Here is a 24,869-nt window from a genome sequence, read left to right on the forward strand (position 1 = left end):
CCTACACTACACCTCCATCCTGTCCTATATCCTCCTCACACCCTCTACACTACACCTCTATCCTGTCTCCTCCTCACACCTCTCTACACTACACCTCCATCCTGTCTCCTCCTCACACCCCCCTACACTACACCTCCATCTTGTATCCTCCTCACACCCCTACACTACACCTCCATCCTGTATCCTCCTCACACCTCTCTACACTACACCTCCCTCCTGTATCCTCCTCACACCCCCCTACACTACACCTCCATCCTGTCCTGTATCCTCCTCACACCCCTACACTACACCTCCATCCTGTATCCTCCTCACACCCCTCTACACTACACCTCCATCCTGTATCCTCCTCACAACTCTACACTACACCTCCATCCTGTATCCTCCTCACACCCCTCTACACTACACCTCCATCCTGTCCTGTATCCTCCTCACACCCCTCTACACTACACCTCCATCCTGTCCTGTATCCTCCTCACGCCTCCTTCCTGTCCTGTATCCTCCTCACGCCTCCGTCCTGTCCTGTATCCTCCTCACGCCTCCGTCCTGTCCTGTATCCTCCTCACGCCTCCGTCCTGTCCTGTATCCTCCTCACGCCTCCGTCCTGTCCTGTATCCTCCTCACGCCTCCGTCCTGTCCTGTATCCTCCTCACGCCTCCGTCCTGTCCTGTATCCTCCTCACGCCTCCGTCCTGTCCTGTATCCTCCTCACGCCTCCGTCCTGTCCTGTATCCTCCTCACGCCTCCTTCCTGTCCTGTATCCTCCTCACGCCTCCGTCCTGTCCTGTATCCTCCTCACGCCTCCGTCCTGTCCTGTATCCTCCTCACGCCTCCGTCCTGTCCTGTATCCTCCTCACGCCTCCTTCCTGTCCTGTATCCTCCTCACGCCTCCGTCCTGTCCTGTATCCTCCTCACGCCTCCGTCCTGTCCTGTATCCTCCTCACGCCTCCGTCCTGTCCTGTATCCTCCTCACGCCTCCGTCCTGTTCTGTACACACACGTCTTCACTATATTAGTAATGGTGTTTCTCTGTTGATGTGTCCTCTAGAACTCGCAGCCATATAAATTTCTGGACACTAAGCAGGACACATATGACCGTCTGAACCATATCATGAATGGCCGGCTTCCATCGGTCGCGCTTAATGTGGCAGAAGTAGTTGGTCTTGCTCTGGTGAAGCTCTCCCATGATCACATACTTCCTCTGGAGTATAAGGCCTACAATGATGTTCTGCTCCAGCACTTCACAAATCTGCCGACTTATCAGGAAAAACTGAAGGTGAGGATTCCCAATGATGGCTGCCAGTACTGTATAGAGCTGAGGGTCCATAACATTGTACAAACACACAGTCCAGCTCCACACATGTCCTGGCCAGAGAGGTTTTAGAGCCCTCAGGAGTCACGATGTTGGCTATTTGGGGACATAGGTGATACAGTCTGTGAGGGCTTGATCTTCTGACATAATATGTAGTCCTCCTTGCTGTCCGTGTAGCAGCCTGTCCAGGATGGGTTACACTGTACCGTTCCTTGTAGACCGGCAATGTTTCAGTGTATGGGGGGGCAGAAGCCTCCGTGTGCATCACATAATGGGGTCTTCTGTCTCGCAGTCTCGGGGTCTCACTCTGCAGTGGTTGTATGATGCCCGGGGAGATTACACTCGAGCTACAGAAAGACTGAAGGAAGCCATCCAGGGCTCTGACCTCACCAACGAGAAAGTCATCCAGTTCTTTAATGTGCGCATCATGAGGGTGAGTGACAACTGTGAGAGTATTATAAGGGTGACTAATGTCTGTGGGAGTATTATAAAGGTGTCTTCTGTTAGAGTATTAAAGGGGTATCCCATGGTGAGACTAATAATTCCTTCCATACTTATTTTCTATTCAGTCTCCTTCCCCCAGTTCTCAGCTGCTGCTTTCTGCTGAGATGCATAAATATGTGTGAGCTTTTCTCTCTCTCGGGTTTCTGAGGGAGGATCAGTTCATAACTCTTTGGACAGGATTTTCTGCTGCAGATCGTCATTCCTGTCCTAGGTCTGATCTTTTTCCTGTCTTATCCTCTACAGGTGGAGTTTTACTTCTTGTCTCAGTATGAATCTGCCAACTATTCCCCGTACCGCCACATCCTCCTGGGCCGAGGGGAGCACACCCTTGAGGCTCTGATGGAACACCTCAGTAAAGACCAGAAGGATATAGATGATAGTAAGCTGCGTATGCAGATCGCCCTCTTCACATGGACCCTGGAAGGAGCTGCCGATGCTCTGAGCGGAGAAATCTGGGAGGTTGAAAGAAGTTTCTAGATCGCAGACACGTGGGATTGATGTTGATGGATCAGTGACAGCGCTCACTATCAATCTAACGCGTAAATGTCTTCGCTCCGGCTATAGCAGGTGTCAGAAATGATGAAGTAATACCTATCAGCGAAAGGCTCGCTATACATTACTGTTACAACTTTATTGTCTGGCATCATTTATAGGGGAACTCTATGTAGATTATCTCCTCTGTGAGTCCTGTGGTCTGGAAATGCCCGTTCCCCTCCAGTGCTGCTCGCAACGTCTGAGAGGATTCGCCATCTCTCCAAGCAGCTACTATAGGTTGGCAGTTCTTGTCTGTGGGAGATGGCGCCTTCTGCCAGCTCTCTAGGGCATATGTCGGAGGAGGATTCCCCTTGCTGCTTCTAGTATTGCTGTGTGGCTGCTTTGCTCGGTATGATGCCGGTGCCGCCTTTATTTCCGCTGCAGAGATATCAGTCAGGGTCACGGTTTATCACTGACAGTGCTCAGTAGAACTGTATATTATTTGCGGCTGACGTCTCCAATGTTGCTTCATCATCAATTGGTTTTATCTATGTTCGTCATTAAAGGTCAAGCGCTCTAATAACATGACTTCTTTTCTTTTGTTAAATAGAAAGATTTCGATCAATACTGCGAACCTGGCACCTAAATCTTCTATTACATCCATCACCTAAACCCTTTATTACATCCGTCTCTCCGGCACCTAAACCCTTTATTACATCCGTCTCTCCGGCACCTAAATCTTCTATTACATCCATCACCTAAACCCTTTATTACATCCGTCTCTCCAGGACCTAAACCCTTTATTACATCCGTCTCTCCGGCACCTAAACCCTTTATTACATCCGTCTCTCCGGCACCTAAACCCTATATTACATCCGTCTCTCCGGCACCTAAACCCTTTATTACATCCGTCTCTCCGGCACCTAAACCCTTTATTACATCCGTCTCTCCGGCACCTAAACCCTTTATTACATCCGTCTCTCCGGCACCTAAACCCTTTATTACATCCGTCTCTCCGGCACCTAAACCCTTTATTACATCCGTCTCTCCGGCACCTAAACCCTTTATTACATCCGTCTCTCCGGCACCTAAACCCTTTATTACATCCGTCTCTCCAGGACCTAAACCCTTTATTACATCCGTCTCTCCGGCACCTAAACCCTTTATTACATCCGTCTCTCCGGCACCTAAACCCTTTATTACATCCGTCTCTCCGGCACCTAAACCCTTTATTACATCCGTCTCTCCGGCACCTAAACCCTTTATTACATCCGTCTCTCCGGCACCTAAACCCTTTATTACATCCGTCTCTCCGGCACCTAAACCCTTTATTACATCCGTCTCTCCGGCACCTAAACCCTTTATTACATCCGTCTCTCCGGCACCTAAACCCTTTATTATATCCGTCTCTCCGGCACCTAAACCCTTTATTATATCCGTCTCTCCGGCACCTAAACCCTTTATTACATCCGTCTCTCCGGCACCTAAATCCTTTATTACATCCGTCTCTCCGGCACCTAAATCCTTTATTACATCCATCTCTCTGGCTGTATGTAATCATGTTTGCTGACTGGTGTATCTAATCGTATCCTATGTAATACTGACTGTTGAGCTGTGAACCCAATCCATTTATGTGGGATCATGTCTTTTTGCTTTATCTCAGCCATGTCATGTCAGCATTGCAGTTTAGATTATGTCCACTAGATGTCAGCACAATCCTGCTATAGGACAGTCCATGTCATCACCCAGATCCAGCGTACCACTCTAAGAGAATGTCTTCCTGAGGGTTGTACAGCGGACGGTTTATACTAGTGATATATATGTATACATCCCATGTAGAGCACCAGTCTACACTAATCTTACTATAGCAGTGGATGGTGTATACCAGTACGGGGGTCTATACATCCCCCTAATGTATAGGTGTTGGGTAAGGAAGGAGAGGATCCATATAGATGGCAGAAGCAGGGAGCCAGGCGTATCACAACATGCAGCGTATCACAGAGAGGGCTATAGCAGCCACGTCCCCACCCTGCTCCACCCGCCAGAGACAGGCAACAAGGTGGAGCCGCTGCCACGGGCTACAGGGAGAAGCACTATACACATAGACACAATATATATATAACGTATTATACACACACACTATATACACTCACCGGCCACTTTATTAGGTACACCTGTCCAACTGCACGTTACCACTTAATTTCTAATCAGCCAATCACATGGCGGCAATAAAAACTGATCTGTGATTGGTTGCTGTGGACAGTTTACACCAGGTGTATATTTACACCCTTTCATAAATCTCCCCCATAGTGTATACCATGTGTGGGTATATATATGTACTATAGGGAAGATTTATTAAAAGGCTAAAATGCCTTTTTTAGGCCTCCTGCGCCAGTGGGGTGGGGAGGGGGCGTTACAGGGGGGATGCGGCAGCATGCAGGGGGGGGGGGGGGGGTGGCCTCTACATGCCGTGAGCCTCTACATAAATCCTCTAAGCTCCGGAGCTGCGGGGACATTTGTAAACGCGGCGCAAAAAACGCTGTACTTAATATATGTCCCCCTATGTGTATACACTCCGTACGGGATTCCATTTATTCAACTGCAACATATCTTTATGGAAAAGATACATTGTCTGAACATTGCCTGATACTATATACAGCCTCCTCCTCATACACTGTGATACTATATACACTATATACAGCCTCCTCCTCATACACTGTGATACTATATACAGCCTCCTCCTCATACACTGTGATACTATATACACTATATACAGCCTCCTCCTCATACACTGTGATACTATATACACTATATACAGCCTCCTCCTCATACACTGTGATACTATATACACTATATACAACCTCCTCCTCATACACTGAGATACTATATACAGCCTCCTCCTCATACACTGAGATACTATATACACTATATACAGCCTCCTCCTCATACACTGTGATACTATATACACTATATACAGCCTCCTCCTCATATACTGTGATACTATATACAGCCTCCTCCTCATACACTGTGATACTATATACACTATATACAGCCTCCTCCTCATACACTGTGATACTATACACTATATACAGCCTCCTCCTCATACACTGTGATACTATATACACTATATACAGCCTCCTCCTCATACACTGTGATACTATATACACTATATACACCCTCCTCCTCATACACTGTGATACTATATACACTATATACAGCCTCCTCCTCATACACTGTGATACTATATACACTATATACAGCCTCCTCCTCATACACTGTGATACTATATACAGCCTCCTCCTCATACACTGTGATACTATATACACTATATACAGCCTCCTCCTCATACACTGTGATACTATATACACCCTCCTCCTCATACACTGTGATACTATATACACCCTCCTCCTCATACACTGTGATACTATATACAGCCTCCTCCTCATACACTGTGATACTATATACACTATATACAGCCTCCTCCTCATACACTGTGATACTATATACACTATATACAACCTCCTCCTCATACACTGAGATACTATATACAGCCTCCTCCTCATACACTGAGATACTATATACACTATATACAGCCTCCTCCTCATACACTGAGATACTATATACACTATATACACCCTCCTCCTCATACACTGTGATACTATATACACTATATACAGCCTCCTCCTCATACACTGAGATACTATATACACTATATACAGCCTCCTCCTCATACACTGAGATACTATATACACTATATACAGCCTCCTCCTCATACACTGTGATACTATATACAGCCTCCTCCTCATACACTGTGATACTATATACAGCCTCCTCCTCATACACTGTGATACTATATACACTATATACAACCTCCTCCTCATACACTGAGATACTATATACAGCCTCCTCCTCATACACTGAGATACTATATACAGCCTCCTCCTCATACACTGAGATACTATATACAACCTCCTCCTCATACACTGTGATACTATATACAGCCTCCTCCTCATACACTGTGATACTATATACAGCCTCCTCCTCATACACTGAGATACTATATACACTATATACAGCCTCCTCCTCATACACTGTGATACTATATACACTATATACAGCCTCCTCCTCATACACTGAGATACTATATACACTATATACAGCCTCCTCCTCATACACTGTGATACTATATACACTATATACAGCCTCCTCCTCATACACTGAGATACTATATACACTATATACAGCCTCCTCCTCATACACTGTGATACTATATACAGCCTCCTCCTCATACACTGTGATACTATATACAGCCTCCTCCTCATACACTGTGATACTATATACACTATATACAGCCTCCTCCTCATACACTGTGATACTATACACTATATACAGCCTCCTCCTCATACACTGTGATACTATATACACTATATACAGCCTCCTCCTCATACACTGTGATACTATATACACCCTCCTCCTCATACACTGTGATACTATATACAGCCTCCTCCTCATACACTGTGATACTATATACACTATATACAGCCTCCTCCTCATACACTGTGATACTATATACACTATATACAGCCTCCTCCTCATACACTGTGATACTATATACACTATATACAGCCTCCTCCTCATACACTGAGATACTATATACACTATATACAGCCTCCTCCTCATACACTGTGATACTATATACACTATATACAGCCTCCTCCTCATACACTGAGATACTATATACACTATATACAGCCTCCTCCTCATACACTGAGATACTATATACAGGATTTACCTCACACACGATCCGAAGTTGGAGACGATCACGACGATCTCTCATCATCACATCATCATCATCACCACATCATCATCACCACCATCACTATCATCATCACCACCATCATCATCATCACCACCATCATCATCACCATCAACACATCATCATCACCACCATCACTATCATCATCACCACCATCATCATCATCATCATCACCACCACCACCATCATCACCATCAACACATCATCATCACCACCATCACTACCATCATCACCACCACCATCATCATCACTATCAACACATCATCATCATCCCCACCATCACTATCATCATCACCACCATCATCATCACCATCACTATCACCAATATCATCATCACCATCACAATCATCACCACTATCACCATCATCATCATTACTTCCACCACCACCGCTATCACCACCACCATCATTTTTTTTTTTTTTTTTATTATCATAATTCAAAAATTACATACTAAATCCACCACAGAGTAACATACATTGTAAGAATTTAATTTATATACATATTTCTCTCTTCAATTTTAATTCCTTAGCCGACACCAACCTGGAGATCCACTTCTTTCCATTAATATATATAAATAAAAAAAACAAAACAAAAAAAAAACACACACCCAATAAATATATATACCACCACCATCATTACTATTACCATCATCACTATCATCATCATCACCACCATCACTATTATTACCAATATCATCATTACCACCACTATCATTATAACTATCACCACCATCATCATCACAACTATCATCATCACCACCATCATCACCACCACCATTATCATCATCACCATTATCATCATCACCATTATCATCATCACCATTATCATCATCACCACCACCACCATTATCATCACCAGCACCATCATCACCATCATCACCACCACCGCTATCATCACTATCATCATCACCACCAACATCATCATCACTATCACCAGCATCATCATCATCATCACCACCAACATCACTATCAACACATCCTCATCAGCATCATCATCATCACCACCATCACTATCAACACATCCTCATCACCACAATCATTACCATCATCATCACCACCATCACTATCACCATCATCACCATCACTATCAACACATCATCACCACCACCATCATCACCACCACTATTATCACCAATATCATAATCACCACCATCACTATCATCACCATCATCACTATCACCACCACCATCACTATCACCACCATCATCATCACCACTATTATCACCAATATCATCATCATCACCACCATTATCATCATCACCACCATCACTATTACCACCATTATCATCATCATCACCACCATCACTATCACCACCACCATCACTATCACCACCATCATCACTATCACCACCATCATCATCACCATCACCACCATCATCATCACCACCATCATCATCACCACCATCATCATCATCACTATCACCACCACCATCACTATCACCACCATCATCACTATCACCACCATCATCATCACCACCATCATCATCATCACTATCACCACCACCATCACTATCACCACCATCATCACTATCACCACCATCATCACTATCACCACCATCATCATCATCATCACCACCATCATCATCACCACCATCATCATCTTCACTATCACCACCATTATGATCATCATCATTACTATCATCACCACCACCATCATCATCACCATCATCACCACCATCATCATCTTCACCATCACTATCACTATCACCACCACCCTCACTATCACCACCACCCTCACCATCACCACCACCATCACTATCACTACCACCCTCACTATCACCACCATCATCATCATCACCACCATTATGATCATCATCATCATCACTATCATCACCACCATCATCATCATCACCACCATCACTATCACCACCACCATCATCATCACTATCACCACCACCATCATCACCATCACTATCAACACATCATCATCACCACCATCACTATCATCATCACCACCATCACTATCACCATCATCACCATCACTATCACCAATATCATCATCACCACCACCATCATCATCATCTTCACCATCATCATCACTATCACCACCACCACCATCATCACCACCATCACTATCACCACCACCATCATCATCATCATCACTATCACCACCACCACCATCATCACCATCACTATCAACACATCATCATCACCACCATCACTATCATCATCACCACCATCACTATCACCATCATCACCATCACTATCACCAATATCATCATCACCACAATCATCACTATCACCATCATCATCACCACCACCATCATCATCACCACCATCATCACCACCATGACCACCACTATCACCACCATCATCATCATCACCACCACCATCACCATTATCATCCTCACTACCACCATCATCACCATTATCATCATCACCATCACCACCATCATCATCACCACCATCATCATCATCACCACCATCATCACCATCACTATCACTATCACCACCATCATCACCACTATTATTACCAATATCATCATTACCACCACTATCATCATCACCACCATCATTATCACCATCATCATCACCAGCACCATTATCATCATCATCATCACCACCACCACCATCATCACCACCACCACCACCATCATCACCACCATCATCACCACCACCATCATTACCACCACCATCATCACCACCACCACCATCATCACCACCACCACCATCACTACCACCACCATCATCACCACCACCACCATCATCGTCACCACCAAAATCATCACTATCACCATCATCATCACCACCATCATCGTCACCACCAAAATGATCACTATCACCACCACCATCATCACCACCACCGCTATCATCACTATTATCATCACCACCAACACCATCATCATCATCATCATCACGACCATCATCATCATCACTATCACCAGCATCATCATCAACATCACTATCAACACATCCTCATCACCACCATCCTCATCACCACCATCATCATCACTATCACCATCATCACCATCACTATCAACACATCATCACCACTATTATCACCAATATCATCACCACCATCACTATCACCACCATTATGATCATCATCATCATCACCACCACCATCACCATAATCATCATCACCATCACCGCTATCATCACCATCATCATCACCGCCACCATCATCATCATCACCATCATCATCATCATTACTTCCACCAACAACCGCTATCATCATCACTATTACCATTATCACCACCACCATCACCATCATCACCTCCATCATCATCATCATCACCACCACCACCATCATCACCGCCATCATCATCATCATCATCATCACCACCACCATCATCACCGCCATCATCATCATCACCACCACTATTATTATCAATATCATCATCACCACCACCATCATTACCTCCACCATCATCACTATCACCACCACCACCACCACCATTATAGTCATCATCACCATCATCATCACCACCACCATCACTATCAACACATCATCACCACCACCACCACCACCACTATTATCACCACCATCACTATCATCACCACCATCATCATCACCACAACCATCATCACTATCACCATTATCATCATCACCACCATCATCATCATCATCACCACCATCATCATCATCACCACCATCATCACTTCCACCACCACTGCTATCATCACCACCATCATCATTACCACTATCATCATCACTATCACCACCACCATCATCGCCATCATCATAACCGCCATCATCATAACCGCCATCATCGCCATCATCATAACCGCCATCATCATAACCGCCATCATCATAATCGCCATCATCATAACCGCCATCATCATAACCGCCATCATCATAACCGCCATCATCATAACCGCCATCATCATAACCGCCATCATCGCCATCATCATAACCGCCATCATCATAACCGCCATCATCATAATCGCCATCATCATAACCGCCATCATCATAACCGCCATCATCATAACCGCCATCATCATAACCGCCATCATCATAACCGCCATCATCGCCATCATCATAACCGCCATCATCATAACCGCCATCATCGCCATCATCATAACCGCCATCATCATCATCATCACCACCACCATCTCATCATCATTACTTCCACCACCACCGCTATCATCACCACCATCATCATTACCACCACTATCATCATCACTATCACCATCATCCCCACCACCACCATTATCACCACCACCATCATTATCACCGCCATCATCGTCACCGCCATCATCATCATCATCATCACCATCATCACCACCATCATCATCTTCACCATCACTATCACTATCACCACCACCCTCACTATCACCACCACCCTCACCATCACCACCACCATCACTATCACTACCACCCTCACTATCACCACCATCATCATCATCACCACCATTATGATCATCATCATCATCACTATCATCACCACCATCATCATCATCACCACCATCACTATCACCACCACCATCATCATCACTATCACCACCACCATCATCACCATCACTATCAACACATCATCATCACCACCATCACTATCATCATCACCACCATCACTATCACCATCATCACCATCACTATCACCAATATCATCATCACCACCACCATCATCATCATCTTCACCATCATCATCACTATCACCACCACCACCATCATCACCACCATCACTATCACCACCACCATCATCATCATCATCACTATCACCACCACCACCATCATCACCATCACTATCAACACATCATCATCACCACCATCACTATCATCATCACCACCATCACTATCACCATCATCACCATCACTATCACCAATATCATCATCACCACAATCATCACTATCACCATCATCATCACCACCACCATCATCATCACCACCATCATCACCACCATGACCACCACTATCACCACCATCATCATCATCACCACCACCATCACCATTATCATCCTCACTACCACCATCATCACCATTATCATCATCACCATCACCACCATCATCATCACCACCATCATCATCATCACCACCATCATCACCATCACTATCACTATCACCACCATCATCACCACTATTATTACCAATATCATCATTACCACCACTATCATCATCATCACCACCATCATTATCACCATCATCATCACCAGCACCATTATCATCATCATCATCACCACCACCACCATCATCACCACCACCACCACCATCATCACCACCATCATCACCACCACCATCATTACCACCACCATCATCACCACCACCACCATCATCACCACCACCACCATCACTACCACCACCATCATCACCACCACCACCATCATCGTCACCACCAAAATCATCACTATCACCATCATCATCATCACCACTTCCACCACCACCGCTATCATCACCACCATGATCATTATCACCACCATCATCACCACCACCACCGCCACCATCATCATCACCGCAATCATCATCATCGCCACCATCATCACCACCATCATCATCATCGCCATCATCATCATCGCCATCATCATCACCATCATCACCACCACCATCACTATCACCACCATCACTATCACCACCACCATCGCTACCATCATCAACACCACATCAATCACCACCATTATCATCACCACCATCATCATCACTATCACCATCATCACCACCACCGCCATCATCATCACTATCACCATCATCACCACCATCATCATCATCACCGCCACCATCATCATCATCACCACCATCATCATCATCACCATCATCATCACTGCCATCATCATCATCGCCACCATCATCATCATCATCATCATCATCACCACCATCATCACTATCACCACCATCACTATCACCACCATCATCACTATCACCACCATCACTATCACCACCACTATCACCACCACCATCGCTACCATCATCAACACCACATCAATCACCACCATTATCATCACCACCATCATCATCATCACTATCACCATCATCACCACCACCGCCATCATCATCACTATCACCATCATCACCACCATCATCATCATCATCACCGCCACTATCATCATCATCACCACCATCATCATCATCACCATCATCATCACTGCCATCATCATCATCGCCACTATCATCATCATCATCACCACCATCATCACTATCACCACCATCATCATTACTTCCACCACCACCGCTATCATCACCACCATCATCATCACTATCACCATCATAATCACCACCATCATCACCACTATCATCATCACCACCATCATCATCACCACCATCACCACTATCATCATCACCACCATCATCATCACCATCATCACCACCACCACCATCACCACCGCCATTATCATCACCATCACCACCATCATCATAATCGCCACCATCATCATCATTACTTCCACCACCACCGCTATCATTACCACCATCATCATCACCACCTTCATTATCATCACCACCACCATCACCATCATCACCACCACCGCTATCATCACTATCACCACCACCATCATCACAACAACCACTATTATTACCAATATCATCATCACCATCATCATCATCACCACCACCACCATCATCATTACCACCACTATCATCATCACTATCACCATCACCACCACCACCATCACCATCATCATCATCACTATCACCACCACCATCCAAGGTCATGTATCATATTATATCCACCCAGACTTATTTATTTGTTGAAGTCCTCAGGCACAGACCACCCACCCTCTCACCACCAGTGTGATGTCACCTCAGGCACAGACCACCCACCCTCTCACCACCAGTGTGATGTCACCTCAGGCACAGACCACCCACCCTCTCACCACCAGTGTGATGTCACCTCAGGCACAGACCACCCACCCTCTCACCACCAGTGTGATGTCACCTCAGGCACAGACCACCCACCCTCTCACCACCAGTGTGATGTCACCTCAGGCACAGACCACCCACCCTCTCACCACCAGTGTGATGTCACCTCAGGCACAGACCACCCACCCTCTCACCACCAGTGTGATGTCACCTCAGGCACAGACCACCCACCCTCTCACCACCAGTGTGATGTCACCTCAGGGTCAGACCACCCACCCTCTCACCACCAGTGTGATGTCACCTCAGGTACAGACCACCCACCGTCTCACCACCAGTGTGATGTCACCTCAGGCACAGACCACCCTCTCACCACCAGTGTGATGTCACCTAAGGCACAGACCACCCACCCTCTCACCACCAGTGTTATGTCACCTCAGGTACAGACCACCCACTCTCTCACCACCAGTGTGATGTCACCTCAGGTACAGACCACCCACCCTCTCACCACCAGTGTGATGTCACCTCAGGCACAGACCACCCACCCTCTCACCACCAGTGTTATGTCACCTCAGGTACAGACCACCCACTCTCACCACCAGTGTGATGTCACCTCAGGTACAGACCACCCACCCTCTCACCACCAGTGTGATGTCACCTCAGGTACAGACCACCCACCCTCTCACCACCAGTGTGATGTCACCTCAGGTACAGACCACCCACCCTCTCACCACCAGTGTGATGTCACCTCAGGTACAGACCACCCACCCTCTCACCACCAGTGTGATGTCACCTCAGGTACAGACCACCCACCCTCTCACCACCAGTGTGATGTCACCTCAGGTACAGACCACCCACTCTCTCACCACCAGTGTGATGTCATCTCAGGTACAGACCACCACAACCCCCATCTGTGGATGTCGGGCCCTCATCCTGTCCTCATGGAGACGCTTTCTAACCGTTTGTGCAGACCCATGCACATTTGTGGCTGCTGGAGGTCATTGTGCAGGGCTCTGGCAGAGCTTCTCCTGTTCCTCCTGGAACAGTGGAGGTAGCGGTCCTGCTGCTGGGTTGTTGTCCTCCTACGGCCTCCTCCACGTCTCCTGGTGTACTGGCCTGTCTCCTGGTAGCCTCCAGCCTCTGGACACTACGGCCTCCTCCACGTCTCCTGGTAGCCTCCAGCCTCTGGACACTACGGCCTCCTCCACGTCTCCTGGTGTACTGGCCTGTCTCCTGGTAGCCTCCAGCCTCTGGACACTACGGCCTCCTCCACGTCTCCTGGTAGCCTCCAGCCTCTGGACACTACGGCCTCCTCCACGTCTCCTGGTGTACTGGCCTGTCTCCTGGTAGCCTCCAGCCTCTGGACACTACGGCCTCCTCCACACTACGCTGACAGACACAGCAAACCTTCCTGCCACAGCTCACATTGATGTGCCATCCTGGATGAGCTGCACTACCTGAGCCACTTGTGTGTGTTGTAGAGTCCGTCTCATGTCCCCACCTGCAGGACCCTCCGTTATTGAGGCGGTCGTGCTGACTGAAGGTGTCATTGAGTGTCAGTCAGTGATGCAGGTGTCAGTGAGTGTCAGTCAGTGTTGCAGGTGTCAGTGAGTGTCAGTCAGTGTTGCAGGTGTCAGTGAGTGTCCGTGAGTGCTGCTTCCTGAGCGCCCAGTCTGATGTCACAGAAGTTTCAGTTACTTGGAGTTATATTATGTTGTGTTAGTGTTCCCTTTATACAAGGGATACAGTCGGTATACAGCGGTATACAAGGGTACAGTATATAGAGGCTCAGAATATTATAGAAGGGTATACAGGGGTACAGTATATAGGAGCGGTGTATACGGGGTACAGTATATAGGAGCGGTGTATACGGGGTACAGTATATAGGAGCAGTGTATACGGGGTACAGTATATAGGAGCAGTGTATACGGGGTACAGTATATAGGAGCAGTGTATACGGGGTACAGTATATAGGAGCAGTGTATACGGGGTACAGTATATAGGAGCAGTGTATACAGAGTACAGTATATAGGAGCAGTGTATACGGGGTACAGTATATAGGAGCGGTGTATACGGGGTACAGTATATAGGAGCGGTGTATACGGGGATACAGTATATAGGAGCAGTGTATACAGAGTACAGTATATAGGAGCAGTGTATACGGGGTACAGTATATAGGAGCGGTGTATACGGGGTACAGTATAGAGGAGCAGTGTATATAGGAGCGGTGTATACGGAGTACAGTATATAGGAGCAGTGTATACGGGGTACAGTATATAGGAGCAGTGTATATAGGAGCGGTGTATACGGAGTACAGTATATAGGAGCGGTGTATACGGAGTACAGTATATAGGAGCGGTGTATACGGGGTACAGTATATAGGAGCAGTGTATATAGGAGCGGTGTATACGGGGTACAGTATATAGGATCGGTGTATACAGAGTACAGTATATAGGAGCAGTGTATACGGGGTACAGTATATAGGAGCGGTGTATACGGGGTACAGTATATAGGAGCAGTGTATACAGGGTACAGTATATAGGAGCAGTGTATACAGAGTACAGTATATAGGAGCAGTGTATACGGGGTACAGTATATAGGAGCAGTGTATATAGGAGCGGTGTATACGGGGTACAGTATATAGGAGCAGTGTATATAGGAGCGGTGTATACAGAGTACAGTATATAGGAGCAGTGTATACGGGGTACAGTATATAGGAGAAGTGTATACGGGGTACAGTATATAGGAGCAGTGTATACAGAATAGGAGCAGTGTATACGGGGTACAGTATATAGAAGCAGTGTATAGAGGGTACAGTATATAGGAGCAGTGTATACAGAGTACAGTATATAGGAGCAGTGTATACGGAGTACAGTATATAGGAGCAGTGTATACGGGGTACAGTATATAGGAGCAGTGTATATAGGAGCAGTGTATAGAGGAGTATATAGCCGCTGTGTATAGAGGAGTATATAGGAGCTGTGTATATAGGAGCGGTGTATACGGGGTACAGTATATAGGAGCAGTGTATACGGAGTACAGTATATAGAAGCAGTGTATACGGGGTACAGTATATAGGAGCAGTGTATACGGAGTACAGTATATAGGAGCAGTGTATAGGGGGTACAGTATATAGGAGCAGTGTATACGGAGTACAGTATATAGGAGCAGTGTATACAGGGGTACAGTATAAAGGAGCAGTGTATACGGGGTACAGTATATAGGAGCATTGTATACGGGGTACAGTATATAGGAGAAGTGTATACGGGGTACAGTATATAGGAGCAGTGTATACGGGGTACAGTATATAGGAGCAGTGTATATAGGAGCAGTGTATATAGGAGCAGTGTATACGGAGTACAGTATAAAGGAGCAGTGTATACGGGGTACAGTATACAGGAGCGGTGTATAGGGGGTACAGTATATAGGAGGAGTGTATATAGGAGCGGTGTATACGGGGTACAGTATATAGGAGGAGTGTATATAGGAGCGGTGTATAGGGAGTACAGTATATAGGAGCGGTGTATACAGGGTACAGTATACAGGAGCGGTGTATACGGGGTACAGTATATAGGAGGAGTGTATACGGGGTACAGTATATAGGAGCAGTGTATAGAGGAGTATATAGCCGCTGTGTATAGAGGAGTATATAGCCGCTGTGTATAGAGGAGTATATAGCCGCTGTGTATAGAGGAGTATATAGCCGCTGTGTATAGAGGGGTATATAGCCGCTGTGTATAGAGGAGTATATAGCCGCTGTGTATAGAGGAGTATATAGCCGCTGTGTATAGAGGAGTATATAGGAGCAGTGTATAGAGGAGTATATAGCCGCTGTGTATAGAGGAGTATATAGCCGCTGTGTATAGAGGAGTATATAGCCGCTGTGTATAGAGGAGTATATAGCCGCTGTGTATAGAGGGGTATATAGCCGCTGTGTATAGAGGAGTATATAGCCGCTGTGTATAGAGGAGTATATAGCCGCTGTGTATAGAGGAGTATATAGCCGCTGTGTATACAGGAGTATATAGGAGCAGTGTATAGAGGAGTATATAGCCGCTGTGTATAGAGGAGTATATAGCCGCTGTGTATAGAGGAGTATATAGCCGCTGTGTATAGAGGAGTATATAGCCGCTGTGTATACAGGAGTATATAGCCGCTGTGTATAGAGGAGTATATAGCCGCTGTGTATAGAGGAGTATAGAGGAGCAGTGTATAGAGGAGTATATAGCCGCTGTGTATAGAGGAGTATATAGCCGCTGTGTATAGAGGAGTATATAGCCGCTGTGTATAGCGGGGTATATAGCCGCTGTGTATAGAGGAGTATATAGCCGCTGTGTATAGAGGAGTATATAGCCGCTGTGTATACAGGAGTATATAGGAGCAGTGTATAGAGGAGTATATAGCCGCTGTGTATAGAGGAGTATATAGCCGCTGTGTATAGAGGAGTATATAGCCACTGTGTATACAGGAGTATATAGCCGCTGTGTATACAGGAGTATATAGCCGCTGTGTATACAGGAGTATATAGCCGCTGTGTATAGAGGGGTATATAGCCGCTGTGTATAGAGGAGTATATAGCCGCTGTGTATAGAGGAGTATATAGCCGCTGTGTATAGAGGAGTATATAGCCGCTGTGTATAGAGGAGTATATAGGAGCAGTGTATAGAGGAGTATATAGCCGCTGTGTATAGAGGAGTATATAGCCGCTGTGTATAGAGGAGTATATAGCCGCTGTGTATAGAGGAGTATATAGCCGCTGTGTATAGAGGAGTATATAGCCGCTGTGTATACAGGAGTATATAGGAGCAGTGTATAGAGGAGTATATAGCCGCTGTGTATAGAGGAGTATATAGCCGCTGTGTATAGAGGAGTATATAGCCGCTGTGTATAGAGGAGTATATAGCCGCTGTGTATAGAGGAGTATATAGCCGCTGTGTATAGAGGAGTATAGAGGAGCAGTGTATAGAGGAGTATATAGCCGCTGTGTATAGAGGAGTATATAGCCGCTGTGTATAGAGGGGTATATAGCCGCTGTGTATAGAGGAGTATATAGCCGCTGTGTATAGAGGAGTATATAGCCGCTGTGTATAGAGGAGTATATAGCCGCTGTGTATAGAGGAGTATAGAGGAGCAGTGTATAGAGGAGTATATAGCCGCTGTGTATAGAGGAGTATATAGCCGCTGTGTATAGAGGAGTATATAGCCGCTGTGTATAGAGGAGTATATAGGAGCAGTGTATAGAGGAGTATATAGCCGCTGTGTATAGAGGGGTATATAGCCGCTGTGTATAGAGGAGTATATAGCCGCTGTGTATAGAGGAGTATATAGCCGCTGTGTATACAGGAGTATATAGGAGCAGTGTATAGAGGAGTATATAGCCGCTGTGTATAGAGGAGTATATAGCCGCTGTGTATAGAGGAGTATATAGCCGCTGTGTATACAGGAGTATATAGGAGCAGTGTATAGAGGAGTATATAGCCGCTGGAGTATATAGGAGCAGTGTATAGAGGAGTATATAGCCGCTGTGTATAGAGGAGTATATAGCCGCTGTGTATACAGGAGTATATAGCCGCTGTGTATAGAGGAGTATATAGCCGCTGTGTATACAGGAGTATATAGGAGCAGTGTATAGAGGAGTATATAGCCGCTGTGTATACAGGAGTATATAGCCGCTGTGTATACAGGAGTATATAGCCGCTGTGTATAGAGGAGTATATAGCCGCTGTGTATAGAGGAGTATATAGGAGCAGTGTATAGAGGAGTATATAGCCGCTGTGTATAGAGGAGTATATAGCCGCTGTGTATAGAGGAGTATATAGGAGCAGTGTATAGAGGAGTATATAGGAGCAGTGTATAGAGGAGTATATAGCCGCTGTGTATAGAGGAGTATATAGCCGCTGTGTATAGAGGAGTATATAGGAGCTGTGTATACAGGAGTATATAGGAGCAGTGTATAGAGGAGTATATAGCCGCTGTGTATAGAGGAGTATATAGCCGCTGTGTATAGAGGAGTATATAGGAGCTGTGTATACAGGAGTATATAGGAGCTGTGTATAGAGGAGTATATAGCCGCTGTGTATAGAGGAGTATATAGCCGCTGTGTATAGAGGGGTATATAGCCGCTGTGTATAGAGGAGTATATAGCCGCTGTGTATAGAGGAGTATATAGCCGCTGTGTATAGAGGAGTATATAGCCGCTGTGTATAGAGGAGTATATAGCCGCTGTGTATACAGGAGTATATAGGAGCAGTGTATAGAGGGGTATATAGCCGCTGTGTATAGAGGAGTATATAGCCGCTGTGTATAGAGGAGTATATAGCCGCTGTGTATAGAGGAGTATATAGCCGCTGTGTATAGAGGGGTATATAGCCGCTGTGTATACAGGAGTATATAGCCGCTGTGTATACAGGAGTATATAGCCGCCGTGTATAGAGGAGTATATAGCCGCCGTGTATAGAGGAGTATATAGCCCCTGTGTATAGAGGAGTATATAGCCGCTGTGTATAGAGGAGTATATAGCCGCTGTGTATAGAGGAGTATATAGCCGCTGTGTATAGAGGAGTATATAGGAGCAGTGTATAGAGGGGTATATAGCCGCAGTGTATAGAGGAGTATATAGCCGCTGTGTATAGAGGAGTATATAGGAGCTGTGTATAAAGGAGTATATAGCCGCTGTGTATAGAGGAGTATATAGCCGCTGTGTATAGAGGAGTATATAGCCGCTGTGTATAGAGGAGTATATAGCCGCTGTGTATACAGGAGTATATAGCCGCTGTGTATAGAGGAGTATATAGCCGCTGTGTATAGAGGAGTATATAGCCGCTGTGTATAGAGGAGTATATAGAGCAGTGTATAGAGGAGTATATAGCCGCTGTGTATAGAGGAGTATATAGCCGCTGTGTATAGAGGAGTATATAGCCGCTGTGTATAGAGGAGTATATAGCCGCTGTGTATAGAGGAGTATATAGCCGCTGTGTATAGAGGAGTATATAGCCGCTGTGTATAGAGGAGTATATAGCCGCTGTGTATAGAGGAGTATATAGGAGCAGTGTATAGAGGAGTATATAGCCGCTGTGTATAGAGGGGTATATAGCCGCTGTGTATAGAGGAGTATATAGCCGCTGTGTATAGAGGAGTATATAGGAGCTGTGTATAGAGGAGTATATAGGAGCTGTGTATAGAGGAGTATATAGGAGCAGTGTATAGAGGAGTATATAGGAGCAGTGTATAGAGGAGTATATAGGAGCAGTGTATAGAGGGGTATATAGCCGCTGTGTATAGAGGAGTATATAGCCGCTGTGTATAGAGGGGTATATAGCCGCTGTGTATAGAGGAGTATATAGGAGCTGTGTATAGAGGAGTATATAGCCGATGTGTATAGAGGAGTATACAGCCGCTGTGTATAGAGGAGTATATAGCCGCTGTGTATAGAGGAGTATATAGCCGCTGTGTATAGAGGAGTATATAGCCGCTGTGTATAGAGGAGTATATAGCCGCTGTGTATAGAGGAGTATATAGGAGCAGTGTATAGAGGAGTATATAACCGCTGTGTATAGAGGAGTATATAGCCGCTGTGTATAGAGGAGTATATAGCCGCTGTGTATAGAGGAGTATATAGGAGCAGTGTATAGAGGAGTATATAGGAGCAGTGTATAGAGGAGTATATAGCCGATGTGTATAGAGGAGTATATAGCCGCTGTGTATAGAGGAGTATATAGCCGCTGTGTATAGAGGAGTATATAGGAGCAGTGTATAGAGGAGTATATAGCCGCTGTGTATAGAGGAGTATATAGCCGCTGTGTATAGAGGAGTATATAGGAGCAGTGTATAGAGTATATAGGAGCAGTGTATGGAGGAGTATATAGCCGATGTGTATAGAGGAGTATATAGGAGCAGTGTATAGAGGAGTATATAGGAGCAGTGTATAGAGGAGTATATAGCCGCTGTGTATAGAGGAGTATATAGCCGCTGTGTATAGAGGAGTATATAGGAGCAGTGTATAGAGGAGTATATAGGAGCAGTGTATAGAGGAGTATATAGCCGCTGTGTATAGAGGAGTATATAGCCGCTGTGTATAGAGGAGTATATAGGAGCAGTGTATAGAGGAGTATATAGCCGCTGTGTATAGAGGAGTATATAGCCGCTGTGTATAGAGGAGTATATAGCCGCTGTGTATAGAGGAGTATATAGCCGCTGTGTATAGAGGAGTATAATAGCCGCTGTGTATACAGGGAGTATATAGGGAGCAGTGTTAGAGGGAGGTATATAACCGCTGTGTATAGAGGAGTATATAGCCGCTGTGTATAGAGGAGTATATAGCCGCTGTGTATAGAGGAGTATATAGGAGCTGTGTATAGAGGAGTATATAGCCGCTGTGTATAGAGGAGTATATAGGAGCAGTGTATAGAGGAGTATATAGGAGCAGTGTATAGAGGAGTATATAGCCGCTGTGTATAGAGGAGTATATAGCCGCTGTGTATAGAAGGAGTATATAGCCGCTGTGTATAGAGGAGTATATAGCCGCTGTGTATAGAGGAGTATATAGCCGCTGTGTATAGAGGAGTATATAGCCGCTGTGTATACAGGAGTATATAGGAGCAGTGTAGTAGAGGGGTATATAGCCGCTGTAGTAGGAGGAGTATATAGCCGCTGGTGTATAGAGGAGTATATAGGCCGCTGTGTATAGAGGAGTATATAGCCGCTGTGTATACAGGAGTATATAGGAGCAGTGTATAGAGGAGTATATAACCGCTGTGTAGAGAGGAGTATATAGAGCCGCTGTGTATAGAGGAGTATATAGCCGCTGTGTATAGAGGAGTATATAGCCGCTGTGTATAGAGGAGTATTAGCCCTGTGTATAGGGAGGAGTAATATAGCCGCTGTGTATAGAGGAGTATATAGGAGCAGTGTATAGAGGAGTATATAGCCGCTGTGTATAGAGGAGTATATAACCGCTGTGTATAGAGGAGTATATAGCCGCTGTGTATAGAGGAGTATATAACCGCTGTGTATAGAGGAGTATATAGCCGCTGTGTATAGAGGGGTATATAGCCGCTGTGTATAGAGGAGTATATAGCCGCTGTGTATAGAGGAGTATATAGCCGCTGTGTATAGAGGAGTATATAGCCGCTGTGTATAGAGGAGTATATAGGAGCAGTGTATAGAGGAGTATATAGCCGCTGTGTATAGAGGAGTATATAGCCGCTGGGTATAGAGGAGTATATAGGAGCAGTGTAATAGAGGAGTATATAGCCCTGTGTAATAGAGAGTATATAGCCGCTGTGTATAAGGAATATATAGGAGCAGTGTATAGAGGAGTATATAGCCGCTGTGTATACAGGAGTATATAGCCGCTGTGTATAGAGGAGTATATAGCCGCTGTGTATAGAGGAGTATATAGCCGCTGTGTATAGAGGGGTATATAGCCGCTGTGTATAGAGGGGTATATAGCCGCTGTGTATAGAGGAGTATATAACCGCTGTGTATAGAGGAGTATATAGCCGCTGTGTATAGAGGAGTATATAGCCGCTGTGTATAGAGTATATAGGAGCAGTGTATAGAGGAGTATATAACCGCTGTGTATAGAGGAGTATATAGCCGCTGTGTATAGAGGAGTATATAGGAGCAGTGTATAGAGGAGTATATAGCCGCTGTGTATAGAGGAGTATATAGGAGCAGTGTATAGAGGAGTATATAGCCGCTGTGTATAGAGGAGTATATAGGAGCTGTGTATAGAGGAGTATATAGCCGCTGTGTATAGAGGAGTATATAGCCGCTGTGTATAGAGGAGTATATAGCCGCTGTGTATAGAGGAGTATATAGCCGCTGTGTATACAGGAGTATATAGCCGCTGTGTATAGAGGAGTATATAGCCGCTGTGTACAGAGGGGTATATAGCCGCTGTGTATACAGGAGTATATAGGGGGAGTGTATAGAGGGGTATATAGCCGCTGTGTATACAGGAGTATATAGCCGCTGTGTATACAGGAGTATATAGCCGCTGTGTATAGAGGAGTATATAGCCGCTGTGTATAGAGGAGTATATAGCCGCTGTGTATACAGGAGTATATAGCCGCTGTGTATAGAGGGGTATATAGGAGCAGTGTATACAGGAGTATATAGCCGCTGTGTATACAGGAGTATATAGCCGCTGTGTATAGAGGAGTATATAGCCGCTGTGTATAGAGGAGTATATAGCCGCTGTGTATAGAGGAGTATATAGCCGCTGTGTATAGAGGAGTATATAGCCGCTGTGTATACAGGAGTATATAGCCGCTGTGTATAGAGGAGTATATAGCCGCTGTGTATATAGGGGGCACTGTACATGAGCACGCGGTATTGCAGCGTTACCGCACACTGTATATACGGGTGTATTAGAGCCGTGTCTCGGCACCGCACTGTGTGGACGGCGGCCCGGGGGCCCTGCTCGGCTTTAGGCCGCACACCGTCTGTCGCCATTTTAATTCTCCTCACGGAAGAGGAGAGAATGTAGAGACGACACCAGAACGTAAGGAGAGAGGGCGGGGAGCTGAGACTACAACTCCCGGCATGCTGCGGGCGGGGCGGAGGACCCCTCAGTCACCCCGGAGGTGTCCTCGGATTTTCCTGACGCGATTTCCGCGCTTGGTTCGCGTCAGCGGAGGGATCGGGTCTCGGTTGCTGAATTCCTGGCGGCAACTGTTGAAGCACGGAAGGTCACGTGACGGGCGCCCTGTATCCGTCCGGCCGAGCGGATCGCACCTCACGATTATACGGGCGACGCCATGGATAACTGTTACAATGTTTACGTTTCTGATTGGCTGGAATCTAGGGGCGTATCCTCGTTCTTTATATTGTCATTGGTTCTCTTCTGATTTCAATCTTAGTCACGTGATACGAAGTAGGCCGGGACGGGGGACCTAGGCTGCGGTGACGTCTCTCTTTTGGGCGGGGCATCTGAGGTCTATATAAGAGCGCGCACGACGTGAAATCGCACACTGACTCCCCTGCTCTCTGCTCGTGTCTCAGGTGCGCTGTGTAGTGGGCGTGGTTTGCGTTGGGCA

General features: G+C 45.8%; 2 protein-coding genes across 3 annotated transcripts in view; one reads left to right on the forward strand and one right to left on the reverse strand.

The window, feature by feature from the left end:
- The window catches only part of TFR2 (transferrin receptor 2), a 104,830-nt gene extending 101,962 nt beyond the window's left edge, over positions 1-2,868 (forward strand). For both annotated transcript variants that reach the window (XM_069950105.1, XM_069950110.1), the window contains exons 17-19: positions 1,044-1,271; positions 1,600-1,740; positions 2,055-2,868. In XM_069950105.1, coding sequence (XP_069806206.1) covers positions 1,044-1,271; positions 1,600-1,740; positions 2,055-2,288 — 603 coding nt within the window. In that variant the 3' untranslated portion in view covers positions 2,289-2,868. The remainder of the gene's footprint in view (positions 1-1,043; positions 1,272-1,599; positions 1,741-2,054) is intronic.
- Positions 2,455-13,683, reverse strand: LOC138786488 (aspartate and glycine-rich protein-like). The gene is made up of 3 exons (XM_069963475.1): positions 13,548-13,683; positions 10,638-11,156; positions 2,455-2,723 (listed from the first exon to the last, which is right to left on the reverse strand). Exons 1-3 carry the CDS (start codon positions 13,681-13,683, stop codon positions 2,455-2,457), a joined length of 924 nt encoding a protein of 307 aa, XP_069819576.1.
- Between the last annotated feature and the right edge of the window lie 11,186 nt (positions 13,684-24,869).

The sequence above is a fragment of the Dendropsophus ebraccatus genome, chromosome 1 (assembly GCF_027789765.1).
Source record: "Dendropsophus ebraccatus isolate aDenEbr1 chromosome 1, aDenEbr1.pat, whole genome shotgun sequence".
In the NCBI taxonomy this organism is placed as follows: domain Eukaryota; kingdom Metazoa; phylum Chordata; class Amphibia; order Anura; family Hylidae; genus Dendropsophus; species Dendropsophus ebraccatus.

What these genes read in the sequence shown, in the direction of transcription:
- LOC138786488 (XM_069963475.1), bottom strand. Translation starts at nt 13,683, where the DNA reads ATGACCTTGGATGGTGGTGGTGATAGTGATGATGATGATGGTGATGGT. An exon ending in TGATGGTGATGATGATATTG is followed by an intron (nt 11,157 to 13,547) that starts GTAATAATAGTG and finishes AATGATGATGAG; the next exon opens with ATGGTGGTGGTGATGATGAT. An exon ending in TGGTGGTGATGATGATAATG is followed by an intron (nt 2,724 to 10,637) that starts GTGATAGTGATG and finishes ATATCTCTGCAG; the next exon opens with CGGAAATAAAGGCGGCACCG.